Source organism: Protopterus annectens, chromosome 7.part0 (assembly GCF_019279795.1).
Source record: "Protopterus annectens isolate FY-2018-M chromosome 7.part0, PAN1.0, whole genome shotgun sequence".
Classification (NCBI taxonomy): Eukaryota; Metazoa; Chordata; order Ceratodontiformes; family Protopteridae; genus Protopterus; species Protopterus annectens.
Genome location: NC_056739.1, coordinates 1,999,752,966 through 1,999,773,015, shown reverse-complemented (window position 1 = coordinate 1,999,773,015; position 20,050 = coordinate 1,999,752,966). Strand labels below are relative to the sequence as shown.

At 37.4% G+C, this 20,050-nt stretch overlaps 1 protein-coding gene across 3 annotated transcripts in view; it reads left to right on the top strand.

Moving 5' to 3' along the window:
* LOC122807296 (collagen alpha-1(VII) chain-like) overlaps positions 1-20,050 on the top strand; it is a gene marked incomplete at its 5' end in the record, with an annotated part of 1,562,855 nt that overhangs the window by 223,749 nt on the left and 1,319,056 nt on the right. For all 3 annotated transcript variants that reach the window (XM_044078425.1, XM_044078422.1, XM_044078423.1), the window contains 4 exon segments: positions 1,826-1,852; positions 3,499-3,558; positions 6,764-6,835; positions 17,830-17,889. In XM_044078425.1, coding sequence (XP_043934360.1) covers positions 1,826-1,852; positions 3,499-3,558; positions 6,764-6,835; positions 17,830-17,889 — 219 coding nt within the window.

Here is a 20,050-nt window from a genome sequence, read left to right as displayed (position 1 = left end):
ACATAACAGCAGTTCCAGCAGTAAGCTGAGTCAGACATCTTGCATCATTTGTTTTTTTTTTCTTTTGTCTGTGTTTGCATTTGTATATTATTACTTGAAGTATAGTTGTTAAAGGAAATAATTTCTTCAGTATGAAAGCTTTTTTAAAAAGTTTTATATAAAGCAGTTTTGTTCTGTGTAGTATCAAAATATTCTTAAAAGTCTGTTTATGTTTCTGTTTGCTTCATTCTGATGAGCCTCTGAAATTCAGTACTGAAATTAAAATGAGTAAATAATCTAAAAAGACGCAAGCAGTTGCATATGAACAATGTGTGCATATATTATAGGAAGGTTGTATACAAAGGGGAACACATTGGTGCAGCAGTTAGTGTTGCTGCATTGTAGTGCTTGGATCATTGGCTGCGTTATTGAATGAAGAACTTTCTGTGAAGAATTAGCACAACCAACCTGTGTCTGTATGTTTTTTACCACATGTTGATATTTCCTCCCATATCCTGATGACATACTATTGGTGAACCTTTTGTACTGCCAATTGCCTGTAGTTGTGCAGGTTGCACATGTTTAATTATGTGTGCATTCCTAATGGGCTGGCTCCCCACTTAGGATGAGCTGACATCATTATGCCCATTGAAAGTCAGGTAAAAACTCCTGCATGCTCACAGCTAAAGTTTCATAACTGACATCAGAAGTATTGCATAAATAAACTACTACTGTTCAGAAGCAGGAATTCTTCTGAATAGTAGCTCAGGACAGGATATAGACAGAGCTGTTGAAAAATAAGCCATTTTGAAAAAAATAAATATTTTTCTAGGGTCACAGCAAGAGGTTCTCTGGTTCGATTCTCAGCTGGGGTGCCTTCTGTGTGGAGCCTGCATGTCCTTCTTGCATTTGTGTGGGTTTCCTCCAGGTGCTTCAGTTTCCTGCCACATTCCAAAGACATGCAGTAGGTGGAATGGACACTCTAAATTGGCAATAGGTGTGTGTGTGTGTGTGTGTGTGTGTGTGTGTGTGTGTGTGTGTGTGTGTGTGTGTGTGTGTGTGTGTGTGTGTGTGTGTGTGTGTGTGTGTGTGTGTGTGTGCATGTGTGTGTGTGCGTGTGTGTGTGTGTGTGTGTGTGTGTGTGTGTGTGTGTGTGTGTGTGTGTGTGTGTGTGTGTGCATGGTGCACCCTCTGAGGAGGGTTGGGCCTTAGGCTAGCACCCTGAACCTCTAAAAACCGTAACTGACACAGAAACAATGAGTGCTGAAGGGTGCTCATTGTCTGATGTGCTGTATGCACAGGAGTGAATCCAGGATCCAGGAAGGGTAACAGTACACTACCGAGTTACAAATTAAAGAAGGGATGTGGAACACATCCCCATTGCAGCACTTAGACATACTCAGTTTATGAAACAGCTGAATGTTTGTGTTGTCAGTCTAGCTTTTTGTTTTTCAGGGATTGTCCTACAGCCATTGAGAACCTCTAGGAAACAGTAATCTATGTGAATAGGTATATTTGTTTGAGGTGTTGGTCAACTTGCCTATTGATCAGTTGTGTAGCACTTCGCAATCTGTATTCTGCTCCATAGACGTCAGTGTGAAGGGAATTCTCTCTTACTCCTGAAAAAGCAGTGACCTCAGACTTGGATTATATTTAGTAGGGTGTAGTTGGATGTGTCCATAGGAAAAATGCTTATTCTTTGTAACAGTTATTATGTTGAATCCAAGCACTTTATTTCACCTGGACCAACATTATTTCCTGTATTTTTGCTTGCTTTAGTTGTTTTATTAATGAGCCATAAAGTCTAGTAAAGTCAAACTAACATGTTTTAACTTAAATGTTTCAGGGACAGAAAGGAGAACCAGGTGAAAGAGTAAGTAAATCCACTTTTACGTATCTATGTATGTATGTGTGAAAAACTGAAAGGCTGCCAGCCCAGACATATAAAATCTTGTAAATAATTCTATATGATTTATAAATATTAATGTAATCCACAGGATGGTTTTACAAATGTAAAAGAGAACTATATGTTATGATTAAACTATATGCTGTACTGAGCTTCAAAAATGAAACCACAGTGCATTCTGCTGGAAGAAAGCTGATAAGTCAAGCATTGTATAACTGTTTGATTTCAAACTCAGAGCCCTGATGTCTGGACCAGCAAATTCTTTCTGTTGTTTTGAGACCAGAGTTAATTGCTAGATTTTATATGTATAACATCTTTTATGGCTGTGGATTCCTGTAGGTGCACATTTCAAAAAGAAATGTAAATGTTGAGTTTCTGTTAGCCTGGGAAGCTAAATCAGAACTGTTAAAAATGATGTAATCTAAAATGAGTCAGCAGTAATGTATTATCAATTTAAGACTTTCTCAGAGAGAAAGAATCAGAGCATTTCACGTTTGTCTTCAGAACTGACAACATCACCAGCACTCTGCCTTTGCTCTGTAAATGTGTAAGTTATTTAGAACATTGTTTCTCTTAGAAATACATAGAAAATAGTAAGTTTAGTCTAGCTGTTTTATATGTTTGTCAGACTATTCTACAGTATTATTTTAAGCATTTTCCTGTAATCTCTGAACTCTTGACTAGCACTGTGTTGAATTGAGGAGTTTTGTCTTATGTTTTTATTATTATTATTATTATTATTATTATTATTATTAAATATTTTTAAACTTTTCAACTGTGGTTGTTTTGTGCAGAGATAATGTAAGCTCTAGATACATTGCGTGTATATAGTGATACTGTCCAAGCCACTCCAGTAAGTCTTGCTGTTCGTCATACTTACTAATTGGATAATGATAATATTGCACAGTAAAATTGGACACCGTTTGGTAAGGGCCTTATTAGTAGCTGATATTAGTGGTCAGTGGCAGTGATTTGTACCTTATAGCCTGGGTGGAAAAGGAGGCATAGCTGGAGAACCTGTGCCAGCCTTCCCCAGGAGTGTCTGTGTGTTTGTATATAACTCATATCTCAAAGTGTGTGTGTCAGCTATTTGGGCAGGGACACAAAGCACTGGCTGGACAGAGAGGGTGCTGAAGGTTTTAGCTTGACCACTAGGCTGAGACCTGTACCCTGTAGCTGTGCCAATGGGGAGTCTTATTGGGGATCTGGAGAGAAAAGGAGAAACCAGCCCCAGACTGAAAGTGATCTCTGTGTGCTCTTAAGGGAAACTGTACTTTACTGTGTGTGTACTTGTTATCCTTCCCAATGTGCATGCCCCTCATTGGTGTTAGTGGTGAGGATTGAGGCTCCCGGATTACTGGGCCGGTGCATGGGCGTCACAGTATATTTGTATGTATATATGTATGCTTGTGTGCATGTCTACATGTTGTGTATGTACGCATGTATGTTTGTATATGTTTGTTTGCCTGTATGCATGTATGTATGTGTGTATGTATGCATGTATGTTTGTATGTATCTGCTTTAATTTGTGTACAAAACATCATTCACTTTGTTATTTATACCACTGACAGAAATACTTTTTTCATAAAATTTCTTCTTTTTCTTATTCTTAGGGACCTCCAGGACCTGCACTTGTAAATGGGAGCCAACAAAGAGGAGAAAAAGGTGAACCTGTAAGTAGTACAACACTTATTTAATCTATATACAAGTTCTGTGGTTATAGGTATGAATATAGATGCAGAGATCATACAGATGTAATTTGTGACAACCCCAATGAAAACAACATATTCAAATATAGTCAGTAATCAATAAAAATGAAAATCACAAATTAGTAAGCGCTCAGCCAGACACATACGTGTTTTTGCAGGAGTCAAAGCTCATCACACTCAACAAATAGTAATTTAGAAATGTGGATAGGCTTTCCTGTATTGCATGCATAGTAGCTACTTATGAATCTAATTAGGGCACAATGCTCCATGTACCCCCCCCAACCCAAACATTAACCCTAACCCTAAATCAAACCATAACAGTATTCCTAGGACTAAATCTCACCCTGAATGTAACCAAAGTCCTGTCCCTAAGCCTAACCTTAACCACACCCAGAAACTTAACCTAAATCCTAACCCCACTGCCAACTTTAGTATTAACCCCAACACGTAACCCATCTGTAATTCAAAAGCCACTTGTATAAGTATAATGCCAGTGACAATACATTTGACTGTGAGGTGTATCAGTCAGTGTGGTTGCATAAAAAAATAAGTTTAACCAAAACACCTTGGCATAACTGTTACTGTATCCCTTCATTTGTTTAGCAATGAGAGACCTAATAGTAAAATGAACACAATTACAATCAATGAAAATACAATGTTTTTCAGCAGCATTGTGTTTATTTTATTTTTATGTTATATTTGTTAACCCAAAAGCCTAGCTGGTTCAACTAGCACCTTGGGCCAGAATTATAAACCACCCTTCAGCTCTTCAAGAGCAAAAAAAAAGCACTACATTGTTAGATCAACCCCCCACACACACTGTTCCATCAAGTGCAAAAAAAAAAATGGATGTTCCTTCTACTGGCACACCAACCAGGTGGCCAGATGAATGACACCCCCATCCATTCAGGTGCCATTTCTGAGCCCTGGCCCTAACCCTCCTTCAACTTATTTTATTAAAAAATCAAAATAATGTAGCAAACAGTTTCAGCAGTTTATACCCTGCCTGCACAAAGTGCTACAGCACTTATGTTTTAGTTTAAACAAACAAACAAACAAACAAACAGCACTTTTTTAAACTGTAGCAAACTGCTTGTTTGTAGCAAACAGTTGCTACAGTTTATACCCTGCCTGCATGCAGCACTATGGTGCTCATATTTTTATTTAAAAAAATGTAGCAAACTGTTTGTTACAATGTACCAAACAGTTGTTACTGTTTAGATAACACATGGAGAACTGGAGTGCTCCTGACTGTCTGCAAATGCAATATCAGCTTTTAAAAGCTGGTATTGCATTAAGGAATGATTGGGATTGGCTGATCACACCCCCAGTACTTTGCGCCCTAAGCTAGCTACTCTACTGTGTTTACCAGTGTAGTTCACTGATCTCAGTGGACCATTTACAGCCACAGCCCAGGTGAATATATCACAATGTAAGAAAGATACACTTATGTACAATTCTAATGAGAAAGCAAAATAAAAACAGATAAAATGGCTGAATGACTAAAACAAACAAACAAGCAGAAAATGTATCACCATTCAGTAACTCTAGGATTCAGAGACATTCTCGCCACCAATACTAACTGGTTAATGCAGGTTGGTGAGTTAGTGTGACTGCAAAAATCTCAAGTTCAGAGACAAGGTACAACTGCATAGAGAAACACCCAATACGTGGCTATTTACCATGACTCTGAGTCAAGCACTGTGCTCTTAGGCCTGACCACACTAGCAGTTTCCCTACTAGTGCATGTATTGTAGTAGAATAGGCACCACCTACCAAACACATATTTAGACATGCACATACACACACGGACACACACACACACACACACAAACACACACACATATGCACAGTTTAGATATAATTAAGGGTGACCACGTAGACAAAGAAACACTCGCAGATACATGAAGCCACTTTCATGTACCTACAGACATGCGTGCACACACACACACACACACACACACACACACACACACACACACACACACACACACACACACACACACACACACACTCATATTTCAATGATACCTATGTGCAGTCACATTATGAGCCATGACCATTCCCATAAGGGTGAATCAGAATACTTTGTCAGCACACAGAGTGCACTGTTTCATTCCCTCCAGAATATTAATCTGGCCACATTATACATTATTCTGGTGCTGCATTTCCAGGGGAGAACACATAGCTAATTTGAGTTAGCCACTCCTGGAACTACCACATTTGCATGTGGTTTCACCAGTGAAACTGCTGTCCATGTTACAGCCACTTGCAGAGAAACGTGTACCGGGACAGTGATCTACGAATCAGTCAGGCTTACCACAATGCTGAAACCTTTGGAGTTAAAGTTTCCATGTTGCAGTAAGTCTTTGTGAATCCCACGATTTGTGTGTTAACAGTTTTGAGAAAAGGCTTTCCTCATGATGTTGTAAATGGAGAACAGGTACAAGATTAATTCACTCCTCATTGGCTGATGGCAAAAGAAAAATAAAGACTGTAATAAGAAATTAAATTATTGAACTGAATGATTTTATTGAAGTCATGCTTCTTTCCAGCCTGGTCTAAATTTATTTATTTATTGGCATTTGTTTGCCAGGAGAATCCAACTGGATAATTTTATTTGTTTTTAGCAGAGGCCAGGGAGAAAAGCTTCATGAATATACTGAAAACAGTAGTAACTCACACCTGAAGGTAACATGAGCAGTGTGAAAAAAAGTACATGGAATATGACATTCATATACAAAGTTCATAAGACAGCAAGCAGAGGGACAGAGACAAATTAAGAATAAAGATTTGTTGATATGAAGGATATTTTGTACATTGGCAGTAAGTTGGCCCACATTACTGTGGAAGGAGTAGACTGGCTATTAAGGGAAGTAAACGTGCTATATCACATCTAAGTAAATGTAATACATCACATATAAGTAAACGTAATGTATCACATCACATTTCAAAGGGGGGTTGCCTTGTCCACTAAATACTATTTTGTATGGACATTTTTGTTAGGTCAAATACAATACAGCAAAACCTTAAGTGTACTCCATCTTGCTTAGCAAACATTTTACTTGTACAGCAGCTAGGCTTTATTAAAAAGATAGTATTACTTAAAAGTGTCTGTTTTACAAAAAAAAGGGAGATTGTGTGAACATGACTTCTATTTGTGTTACAGGGATTACCTGGCAGAGATGGACAGTCTGGAGTACGAGGACTTTCTGGGCCACCTGGGCTTAAAGGGGAGAAGGTAAAGTACATGATTATCTTTTGAATGTATTCCCTTATCTTTTAAATGAACAGTTCATTCCCCAATGCTTATATACTGAATAATTTTTAAGTCCTATTAACTCATAATTTTCTAGCCTAAGGTTTACCTTATGGCAATGCTTTTAAGCAAAATCCTACTTGTGAGGAGTCCTCATCACTGTCACCTTGTCACAGTACATGAAAGATGTGTTCACCATTCCACTTTATCAGCAGCATAAGTGTAGTAGTTGGTCAGAATGGCACAAGTGTTGTTATTAACTAGGACATCAGTACACTCTACAGTAATAGTTTGATTACTCTATCTGATGATTTTGTTTCACTGTGTACATGAAGCAATGCACTTCAGATGGGTTACTTTACAGTTTGGGGTGCTTAACCCCCAATCCAGCACTGACTAATTCCCATAACCCTTTAACTAATGTTGTTAAATAATTCTGTCAGTACTGGTTTGTTTCCATATCCATATACCTAATATTGTTAAATAATTCTGTCCGTATACTGATGTGTAACCTTTTCCAGCTCTGTACCTTAGGTCAGTTAGTAGCCCAGCAATGGAGGAGCCACCTGGGGTAAGAGAACATTAGAGGCACGGCCTGCTCACCTCTGACAGTGGGGAGGTGGGACACATGTCTAGGATCACACAAAGTGTAGTGATTTCACCACTGAACACCAGACAGGTGTACACAGGCTGCCTGTACCAAGAAGGTAAGGACATCTGATGGATAATACTGCATGTGCAGGTGAGCAACAGCCTCACTACATGGTCTTAATAGGGAACCCCCACTGTGTATGTATAGCGACTGAGGGCTTAATGCAGAAATGCTGATCCATCACGAATGATACACTGGTCCTGGTGCTTGACTCCAATCCTGAAGGGAGCAAATAGACCAAACCACCCTTTCTCACTGGGAAACAGATGAGTGCAGGGGATGTCAAAGAGGGAGCCTTGATGTATTGATGTGCAACATGTGATAGTAACAGCTTTAATGTGCATGCTGAAAAGTAGAAGTTTCATATACAAGGTCAGACAGGCATTGCACTTGATGCCTTAAAGCAGATGGCTTCAATTGTTCTCTCATTTGGTCATAAAATAAGTCAGGTATTCATTCCATAGCACAGTGTTTGCAAAACTTACAAAAAGTTGTAAAGTCTTTAGCATAAATTGGTAAGGTGTTTTAAAAATCTTTTAAGTATTTTTAGATCCTTGACAAATGTTTGCATGAATTTTAAGGGATTTAAAGTTCGCTTGCCTTCTTTTGAGTGTATGACATTTTGATTTAAAAACTGTATAAATTTTCTTTAAAGATTATGGTTTAAAATGATGTATTAACTAAAGTGATGCTGAGTCACCTGTGTCTTGTCACGTGACTTAATAATGGATAAAGTAGAACAGAAAAATATGTTGTCAGTGACATAGTTTGTTTTTTTTTCACATTTTGATATGCTCACCTTTTGTGCCGTTAATTTTTTTTTTCTTACCGAATGGAATAACATTACAGACCTTCTGTTGTTTAGTTATTGTCTATCCTTCATCCTCCATGTTTGACTTGTTTCAGTAAATTCAATTTCTTTCTACATTCTAAAGTAGAATGCAGTCTATTCATTGCATTAATGTTCAAAAATTAAAACATTAAAATATTTTATTCAACTTTCAAAGCTGTGCACATTAAAACATGCAAGTTTTGCATTATGCATACTTTGAAGTGCTGCTGCTACTTTGTTAGAACCCTTTGTTCATTCTGGTAATTTCTGCAGTTTTCTGTCATCCATTTTCTGTATTATATGGGTATAGTAAAGGCGTTTTGTGATCAGTATCCACGCTGAAAGTGTAGTTCTCTTTGTTGATCTCTTTCTTTACTGGTTCTTTATAGACAACTTCCAGAGTTATGCCCTGACTAGAATGTTGGTTGATGGATTTCAAGAGACAAGATAAGAACAGACAGTCATATATACTATAATGATCATCACCTGTTAGTTCAAGGGTAAATATGTCAGCGTGTCATATAACTGGAAGATCAGCTGGAGTTATAATCCACTGAACATAATGACCTGTTATGTCTGTTCTCCTGGGTTACCATTGGAAGATGATACATTAGGTAATAACATAGAAGTTCATGAGCTCATGAAATGTTCCTAGTCCTCCATTTCTGAACTAACTTATGCATATGAATCTCCCCATACTAGTAACAGTAACACTTCTGGCATCAGGTTGATAAAGCTTACGATAAACTGAGAGTTTTGTGACTCTTGTCCAGTAGTATCTACTCTATTTTGTGAATCAGACAAAAATTAAGTTACTTAATTTCAAGATTCTTTTACAAATTAATAATATTCCTGAAATAGGAAACTATATAGTCAGAAAGCTACACTAACCTCTGTCTTGATTACATCTTCACAGAGTTAGCATTGCTTATTTTCTGTAAGCTGAAAATGTAGTGTGGGTGTGTGTGTGTGTGTGTGTGTGTGTGTGTGTGTGTGTGTGTGTGTGTGTGTGTGTGTGTGTGTGTGTGTGTGTGTGTGTGTGTGTGTGTGTATGTATGTATATATATATATATATATATATATATATATAGATATATATATATATATATATATAGATAGATATTTGTTAGACTTTGAAACAGTTCTGATACGTTAGGTTAAGCTGTAGATAACTACATGATGTGAAAGTTCAGCTTGTTACTTCTTCAGATCCAGAAATGTAATATTTTGTCTCTCATGTTCTGCAAACCTACTCTGTAGTCCAGCAAGTAAATGTTGTCATTTAACAGTTGGCTAAAGCAGTGATGCCTCTAAGTTTACTGGCAGGTAATACTGTTCCTTACATTTTTATAAGGTAGGACTACAGAATATTTATTTGTCTAGGAATTATATACACTTGTCTGACAAAGGAGCTGAGATGTTTACTGAAAAGCTACAGTGCTATATTTACACCATTTTGGTCTATGGACAAAAAATAGATATTAGAAAGGAAATAATTCACAAATAAATGTCACTATAAGACTGCTAAATAATGGCAACTTTGCTGAAATGGTTGATATACACTTACTTTTATTTCAGGAGGGGACACTGATGTGTATATGTATAGGATGATTATGCCACTTTTATTTAAATTTCATAGTAGCAGGATTTGCTGATAGACGTGGAGTTGTTGCTGTTTTTATAACCTCACTTTTATATAAAGGGATGATCTTCACAATGTCATTCAGGCTATTGTCTGACTTAATAGAATGTCTAGTTTGAGCAAAGGTGATCAAGCCACCGTCCTTTAATGATTTTGTTCTCTCAGCATTAAAAAGATGCTATTATTTTTGGGATTTCTAACCACAGTATTATTAAATGGACTTTGTATTACTTTGCCAAATAGTATGATCTACTTGTAGCGTATTTCATATATTCTTGTAATATAGGACACCTAATTCATTCTTTAACTTTGGAGTCATGATACACCAGGTTTAATACATTCACACACTTCTGCCAACAATAAAGTCTTGTCTTTAATGATCCCTTTAACTATAAGGCAGTTATTTTAATTGCTTCAGTTGTTCAGGCTTCCTTAATTATTAGTTGAGAAATTGTAGTGGGGTAAAAAGTAAATCCTGAATCTATCCCCTGAGGTTCTAGACTAGATAATCATATACACATGGGTTTCTCGAATAGTTTTAGAATACTTTAGTGAAGCTTACCATTTCATATATTCCTTGCAATGTCTTTTCAATGGAAAGTGTAGAAGTCTATAAAAAGTATCTGATAGTATAATTTCTTATCTTAAGAGTTATTAGGGAAGTGAGTCTAGTAGAGTACATGTGGACTATAATGGTCGGCATCATGTTGTACATCCAGATTTGTAGATGACTGTGTTTCACTCCAGCAACGACTTACTCTGTGTAACATTTTTTATTTTCACCACGATTGTGTGACCATGGAGTTAGTATATATAAAAAAGGGGGAAGTGGGGGTACAGGGGGGCTTGTCTCCCCTGAAAAAAATTTTTTATGGTGTATTTGCTGTGAAACATGTTTTCAGTCAAATGAATTTTTGATCAAATGGGCTCAACCATGAGTTTCCGCATAATGAACTTTCAATGAAATGACATGGACCCAATTCGATATACTAACTCCAAGATCACACAAAATCAGGGAAAGGGAATATTCAACAACCCCATGGACTCTGTAGTCTTGCAGCACACCAGTCAAATATCTATATAGTTGCCCATATGCATTTGTGTAAACAGATGTTGGCCAAACACACTGTCAGCTAAAGAAATGGTGGACATCATAAGTTGATTCTACTGCTTGCAACCCCTTGTCCACTGCTGTGTCCCACTACATCCAAATGAACGGTTTACTGTTACTGTAGCACCAGCTGCATTATAGAGTAAGCAAGAATCCATATGGTAGAACATCCTGGGTAGTGTGGTATGCAGAATGTCCATTCTGTCCTTGAACCCAGTGCAGAAGCTTCTGGCTTGCATAAAAATGGCTAAAAGGCAAACTACTGTTTGGAATAAATGAGATAAAAATGGTGATGTATAATTAATCTACAGAAAAGTCTTCAGGAATAGATGGTATTCGTGTAGCAGTTTGGAAGCTAGGAGGGAAAGTAAGTGATAAAGATCTGGAAGGTTTTAGCAGTATTTTAAAAGGTGGGGGAGCACCAACGTCCTGGAAGAAATCTGTGGTGGCTGTAATACCTAAAGATGGTAAACACCTGTTAGACCCTGCTTCACATAGGCCCATTTTAATTTAAAACCATGTTTATAAAGTGTTTATGTCTATAATAGCTAAAAGAATTGAAAAAAGTGTTGCCAAAATTGATAGATATGGATCGATGTGGTTTTGTGGAGGTATTTATATTAATTGCTAGTGGTGCTTCAATAGTCATAAAAGAGGAAAAGAGACAATAATGGAATATTTGTGGTAGTAAGGGACTACTAGCTACTATGGAGCTTAAAATGGGAGAAGTAGTAAGTTTTCAGCAGGGGATATTAATAATAGGTAGAGACTGGAATTTGATTTGCAACAATGATGATTATCTGGGGGGGGGGGGGGCTGGAAGGCAAATATAATAAAAGAGAGTAGACTCCTGAAGAAATTTATAAAAATATTTGGTACTGAAGATGCGAATTCAGTAGTAGAGACTTTGAGAGAATTTACATATTATTCTCCTAGGTACAATAACTGGTTAGACTAGACAGAAATTATATTTCACAGGAATATGTGCATTTAATTGAGAACATTGACGTATCCAATAACTGTTTCAGATTATGTGCCAATAATTACTGAGATAAATATGCAGGGTAATTAAGTAAAGATGAGATGCTGGAACTTCCCCACCCGCATGTTCAAAAGAGAGGAATTTAAGGAAGTGGAAATTATTCAGGGGTTATAAGGGAAGGTAGAAAATACTCCATAAGTTATAGCTAGTGAGCTGGATAAGATGAAAGTGGGGTTTAACAATATGGTCGTAATAAAATAGAAATAGATCTGATTAAGAAGTGACAAGAATTATTTAGGGGGTCTGACAAAGGTTAAATTATTACAGAATAAGGGGAATCTCATGAAACAAGAAGAGGTGCTAATGAGAGAGTAAGGGAGGACTTGGATAATATTTATGAGGCTAGAAAGACTGTTATTAAGCAACTGTTTATTGATAATAACTCCAGAGCACAAAAATGTTTGGCACAATGACTTGGGCAACAGAAAGTAGCAAAGGTTGTTGACAAACTTAGGGAACCTTTAACAAGAAGACTAACCAGAGAGCCTGTAGAGGTATCAGCGATATTTTGGAAATGTTATGAATATTTGGGTAAAGCAGATAAGTGGGGAAATCAAGAATAAGCACAAATAGAAATATTTATGGAAACTTAAATATGCCAAGGTTAGAGTTAGATGAGGCTTAACAGTTAACAGTTATGATAAGAGGAGATGGGATAAAAATGGTGATGTATAATCACTGTGCAGGAAAGGCACCAGGAATAGATAGTATTCCTGTGAAAGTTTAGAAGCTATGAGGGAAGAAAGTAATAAAGATCTGGAAGATTCTGTTTAACAGTATTTTTAGAAGAAACAGAAGTACCAATATCCTGGAAAAAATCTATGGTGGCTGTAATACCTAAACACAGTAAATACTCTTCAGATCCAGCTTCATATAAGACTATATCAATTTTAAACCATGATTATAAATGTCTATAATGGCTAAAAGAATGGCAAAGATGACGGCAAAATTGATAGATATGGATCAATGTGGTTTTGTGGAGGAGAGGCAAACATTTGAGAAAATTAATAGAACGATGATGATCAAGAGGGAAGCAGAATATAAGGAAATACCGCTGTTAGTGGTGATGGGTCTTGATGCACAGAAAACATTCAACAGAGTAAGCTGGGATCTTTGGCAATAGACACATTTGCATTTCCTGATACAATAATAAGGTTAATTAGAAGTATAAATTTGAGATCAGAGGCAAGAATCAAAGTGGGAAGGTTCCCATTTAACAAGTTGTGTCTGAACTGAGGAACCAGGCGTGAAGGGGGGGTTTCTTTCCTTTATGTTGTTTACTTTATATTAGAATCATTGGGCTAGAATATAAAAAACTCAGAAATTCAAGCATATAATTGGTATAGTGTTCAAGAAAAGTTGTCTTTGTTTGTGGAAACTATTATTTTGTATATGATGGAACCAGAAAAGGACATCTCAATGTTGTGGAATAGTGACAGTTCCAGATTTTTTCGGGATATAAAATAAATGAAAATAAACAAAGGCTATAGCTGTAAACTATGTATCTACACATGACTTTGTTCAGCATTACCCATGTTTGTGAGGACATGTTAAAATGAACTATTTAGGAATATGGATTAAAAAGGATTTAGTTATGGCAGCTTTGGATATGTGGGAAGAGTCTATACAAAAGATAATACAAAAACAGGGAATCTGGAAGCTCTTGGTAGTGGATATTGATAGCAAGATACAAGCAGTGAAAATGTTTTAGTCCCTTTAGTTTTATGTACAGGTCAGGTATATTTTTATCAACCAGAGGAAAAGCTGTGAACAGTAATTAATATAGAGTCGAAAGATTTTATCTTGGAGAGGAAGAGAGCAAGGGTCAAGTGGGATAAACTGATCCTTCCACTAGAATAATGTGGTTTATCGTTACCTGATTTGAAGGGATATTTTAGAGCCACACAGTAAAGGTTCATATATATAACAAAGACAGAAAGTTAAAATTCAAAGTGCAAGGGAATGATGATGAGGGTGAAGCAGGGGGAATGATGATGAGGATGAAGCAGGGGGAATGATGATGAGGGTGAAGCAGGGGGAATGATGATGAGAGTGAAGCAGGGCGAATGATGATGAGGGTGAAGCAGGGGGAATGATGATGAGGGTAAAGCACGGGAATGATGATGAGGGTAATGTGCGGGGAATGATGATACAGTGATACAGTGGTTAAGGTGTATGCCTTTCACTAGGTGCAGAGTTTTGATTCTCACCACTGGCAAGAGCTTGACAGATTGAAGGTGCATATTTTTGGGGGGTTGGGAGGGTGGCCCAATGGTTAAGGTGTTTGCCTTACAAACACAAGGTGCAGGGTTTGAATCTCACAAGGGATAACTGGCTAGGCTTAAAATGGCTCGCAAGGGCAGTTAGCTTAGTACTAATCTATGAACCTATGAACCTATGATGAGGGTGAAGTGGGGGGAATAATGATGAGGGTGAAGCGGGGGGAATGATGATGAGAGTGAAGTGGGGGAATGATGATGAGGGTGAAGCGGGGGGAATGATGGTGAGGGTGAAGTGGGGGGAATGATGATGAGGGTGAAGCTGGGGGAATGATGATGAGGGTGAAGCAGGAGGAATGATGATGAGGGTGAAGCGGGGGAAGGATGATGAGGGTGAAGTGGGGAATGATGAGGGTGAAGCTGGGAGAATGATGATGAGGATAAAGCAGGGGGAATGATGATGAGGGTGAAGTGGAGGAATGATGATGAGGGTGAAGCAGGGGGAATGATGATGAGGGTGAAGCAGGGGGAATGATTATGAGGATGAAGTAGGGAAATGATGATGAGGGTGAAGCAGGGGGAATGATGATGAGGGTGAAGCGGGGGAAATTCAAGAAATAAGGAGAGAGTCAGATTTTAGATTCAGATCCTTTAGGAGAGTAGCAACAGCCATACAGGATATTATATTCATAAAGTAGCAAAAAGTATTCTAAGACTTAAGCCAACACAAGAATGGAGAAAGGAGATTTTGTACATAGGGATAGCTGCAATTAGTGGTACAGAGGATAGGCAGGAGATGGGTGGAATTTGCTGGAGAAAACAGGCAAAGGAACCAAGTATTGGGAGCAAATAATTCGCAAAGGAAAGGTAATAGAATGTGAAGAGGCCAAGAACACATTTGGACTGCAGACTAGAGATTCCCTTCCCTGTCAGGGATTAATAACAAAGTGTAGTCAAAAAGAAAGCGATAGGAGAATCCTAAGTGAAAGACCTGCTCTGGTAGAGTTTCTAGTTGAATCTGGAACAGAAGCAGCTGTTAAGAAAGGATACTTAGAAATGGATATAGTCTATAATCTACTACGTCTATGGCTTTGAGAGTTTCCTTCCCTAACTGGCTTCCACCAGTCACTTAAAACTTATCTCGTTGGGATCGCCTTTGAGTGGGATAAATGGTGATGTTTACTTAAAGTTTTATTGATGCTTCATCTTATCAATTTATGTATTTTGCTGTTGCTTTATTGTATGCATTTTTATTATGTTTTACAGACTGTATTAGTGTTTTGCTGGTAAAGCACCTAAATAGAGTTGATATTATGCCTTAACTTTCACATATACAGTTAATTTCATGAAACTTAAAAAAAATAAACATATTATTAAGTCATATAGTGCTGCACTGGAAGCCTTATCATAACTTGTTAATAACTGTAGTATCGGTACTATGATTTGGGCCTAAATGTAAACAAAGTCAAGGAAATGGGTAAAGATTAATAGTAATGGAAGAATTCCAGCATAAACAGATAATGCAGAATATAGGTGCCAGTGATATAGCATTGTTGACAGCAGAGGTTTGTATTAATGGAGCTAAAAAAGCCCTAATTTGTAGTGTATGCAACCCTTAATTTACTGATGTTATGGATCATAAGGCATTTCATTTCTCATACCCATTGTGGGCAGGGAAGGAGCTTATTTTTGGTGATTCTTAACTATACATATATATATATATATATATATATATATATATATATATATATATATATATATATATATATATATATATATATATATGTATATATATATCTGTAGAGAGAGAGAGAGGGAGAAATATGTATGTATGTATGTATGATATATATCTTGCAGTCTAATATTAGGGAATGAATTTGTGATAACTAATGATGCTTAAATTACAAAATTCAGTTTCCTAATTTTACAGTACAAACCTGTTGATATATCATACCCATACATTCACATATCCCATTTATCTATGTTTGTTTAAATCTAACTTATTGTTTTCCAGTGGATTTCTTATTTATTTCCAAGAAAATTTTGAATTAAGGTATCATGTAGGTTTAGTGTGGTAAGGGCTATGATAGGATTTCTGTGTTTTATAGTGTAGTTATATTTCTGGCAGTTTAATCTTACTTAGTTTAGTTATATTGGATCAGATCTGTTGTACTTGTAATCCTGTTATCAGATTGTAATTTTATCTTTATTGTATTTTTTCACTCATTTTGTTTGCTTTTTAATGCAATTTTATATATGTGTTCCATGGAGTTAATTTATCTGGGGGTAGTTGTTCTGAACAAAGATTAGTAGGCTTATTTTTAGCATAAACAATGTGAATAGTTTTGTTCAACTTGGGAATGGGTTAGGAATTTAACATAAGGATTATGACTGGTTAAGGGCGTTGATAATATGTATAACAAGATCATGAATCCTTTGAGGTACGTAAGATGTACATAAATAAAAAATATGTACATCCTGTGCAACTACATGGATTTGTATAATGTGATGATATGTGAGTATGCATTTAGGAAATATATACAAATATGTAGGCATATTTTATATACACAGATGTTTGTAGGTGTGTGTTTTGTGTTTGTCTGTGTGTGCATATTACTGGCTTTAAAAAACATATTTCTGTGTGTTTTTGTTTTTTTATTTAATTTTTAATAGCTCATATGCCTGCTGACCATCAGACTGCTGACACTACCCCTTCTTCCCCTTCACCATTGTAAGTACAATGCATGGGTTGGCTGTCACACAGGCAGCCATGAGTTTTGTTTTGTTTTGTTTTTGTGTTAAGGTTCTAACCCCATCCTTTTTGTGGGGAATATGCAACCCATGTCACTGCGGGGGTTTCCATGCACCTGCTGGTGAAAACTACCATGTTCACAGCTCAGTGAGCAGAATGTTTCACCCAGAACCATTCACAAGCACTACTTCCCTTCCTCCAAGGGTTGGGTGCATAAAACAGTCTAGTACTGCTCCTTCCCCTAGGATAGGCATGCCCATTTTCCCCGTGTCAACTTTTGTTTGATTTTCACATGTGATTCATAGGAAGGCCTATTGTCTATATGTGGTTGAATTTGTTATTCATTATTGTTTTCTGCATTGCAGAGATAAAAAGTATTTTTTGTAGTATTACTGTCACACTTGTCTTAAAGCCTGGAACTCTCCAATATATTGTATTCTTCTGTCACATTTTTATCAGTTATGTAATGCATTCCTTAGAAACTGTACATTTTACCAGTAAACCCTTCTAAAGACCCATATGCTGGTTTAGATGTCCATCAGTTGGACAGTATATGTATAGTAGAATAAAATGGTCAGTTCCATTGCAGCTCATCAGAAGAAGAAGCACAGTGTCGTGCTGCCCTCAGTAATTGCTTTGGTAAGCAGACATTAAGGATCCAGTATAAGGATCCCGTGAAATTAGTGCTGTTGCTGTACTTAACCTGGATCCATGTTTTTGCTGTAGGGTGATCCTGCGGATATTTTGCCTGGACAAGCTGGAAGGAAAGGAGATCCTGGTGATCCGGTAAGTCATGTGATTTGTTCATATTGTTATCCTACTGTACATACCTGTGCAGAGTCACTGATATCAATGGAAATATAAAATGTAAAGAGAAAGAGGATCTCTGAGAACCATTTTTTTCTGTTTTAGCTTTCCTACTTGCAGAAAAGGTAAATACTGAAGTGTATGTGTTTCACATTCGTTTAGGTTAGTAGTCTGGCAACAAGAAAAGACTTGTTTTCTTGTTAATAACTGAAGAGATCTGCTCTAAGTATTGATGTGCTTGGAGCTACTCACTACAAATGTTGTGGGAAACTAATCAAAAAAGCAAAATGGTCCAATTGTTTTCATACTTCAACACTCTGCAACATAATTTAAACCCTAAATAAAAATAATTTTAGTGTTAATAGATGGTTACTAAGCTAATGACCCCAGAGGGTCTTTTTAAGCCTAACCAAGCTTCCCAAGGTGAGAATCAAAGCCTGTACCCTTTATCTGTGAGGAAGGCACCTTTACCATTATGGTCTCATTTTCACATAGTAGTCTGGAAAGGTTTAGGCTGGTTTGCTGTGTGCTGTCATTCGCTATGCACAGCAACGTCTGAGTTTGGCTCACACTGCGTGTCTTGTAATGTTTGTAATCCATGTTTCAGCTGTGCATTATAAAAGTTGATTATTATATATGTTGTACCTGTCACTAACCCTTTGCAGACCAGAGGATAAGGTCTTCTTGCTATCCTCTGATCTGCAAAGAGTGAGTTATCACCGGTTGTCCTGTCACCCTGCCATGCATGTATAGCAGTTTATCTTCACATCAAGGTGACTCACACCTGTGATAAATATTTCGTCATCATTGTGATGGTGACCAATATGTGTCATCCCCATGCTGGGCTAGTAATCAAGGAGCCAGAATCCTCAACACTGACATTGGAGAGGGATGTGCACTTGGAATGCAATTGGATACATTCAGTATTTACAGATACAAACCTCTCTGCATCAAGTACACTTTTTCTTAAGAGCATACAGGGAACACACTCAGCCCAGAGTCTAAATGTCTGTCTGTTTCCCTCCAGGTCCCCAATAAGACTCCCCACTGGTACAGCTGTAGGGTTAGGTCCTCAGCCGAGTGTCCGAGCCAAATCCTCCAGCACCTTCTCTGTAAACCCAGTGTTTCATGTCCCTGCCCCAAGTAGCTGACACACATGCTCTAAGATTTAATTTTCACACACACACACACACACACACACACACACACACAGACACACACACACACACACACACACACACACACACACACACACACACACAGACACACACACACACTTGGGAAAGGCTGGCACAGGTTACCTGCTCTAACAACTTTGCCCATACTGTTAGGTAGTTATCACTGCCATCAGTCAGTTACTGTAAGGCTCTTAAAAGGGTATCCAATTATATGGTACAATATTAATACTAATACAAATGGTAGTAGTTCACCAAAACAGCTAGGCCTTCTGGAGTGGCCCACACACTGTCAGCAAATAAATATAAGCAGTCTTAAAGGTTAAGTACTTTCTACAAGGATCAGCCACAATAAAAGTTTTAAATATATTAATAATAAATAATAAAATTATATGAAAATACTGAATATATTGAACAGCTGACCATGTGTAAAAAGAGTACACTGAAACACTGAACATTGTACGCAGATGATTTGGCATTACAGACAGACTCTGAGCAAGAACTTCAGCAAAAGATAGGGAATGGAATGCAAAACTGAATCTGCCCATCAATGTTTTTTTTAATATTTCCTGTGATCTGAACTTCATTTCCATCACCTGTTACTTCTTCATCTGCTGTGCCATTATGGCCCAGGTTTCTGTACCATACAGTAGTACTGGTCACACCACTGTCTCATACACCTTACTTTTCAGCTTCTTTGGCATTCTTCTCTCATAAACTACACTTGAGTATGCCAGTTGGCTGCAGCCCATCTGATGATAGCTTTGACCTCTTAATTCAGATGTCCCTTCTCCTCAACCACCCTTTCCTTCTATCTCAGTTTCTTCTAATTTTCCCAATTTGCTGCCATTACCACTGTCTTATCTGTGTTTAGTTTCATCCCATGTGCCTTTAGTTTTACATTCCATTCTCCTATCCTTTGCTAAAGTTCTTGCTCAGAGTCTGCCTGGAATGCCACATCATCT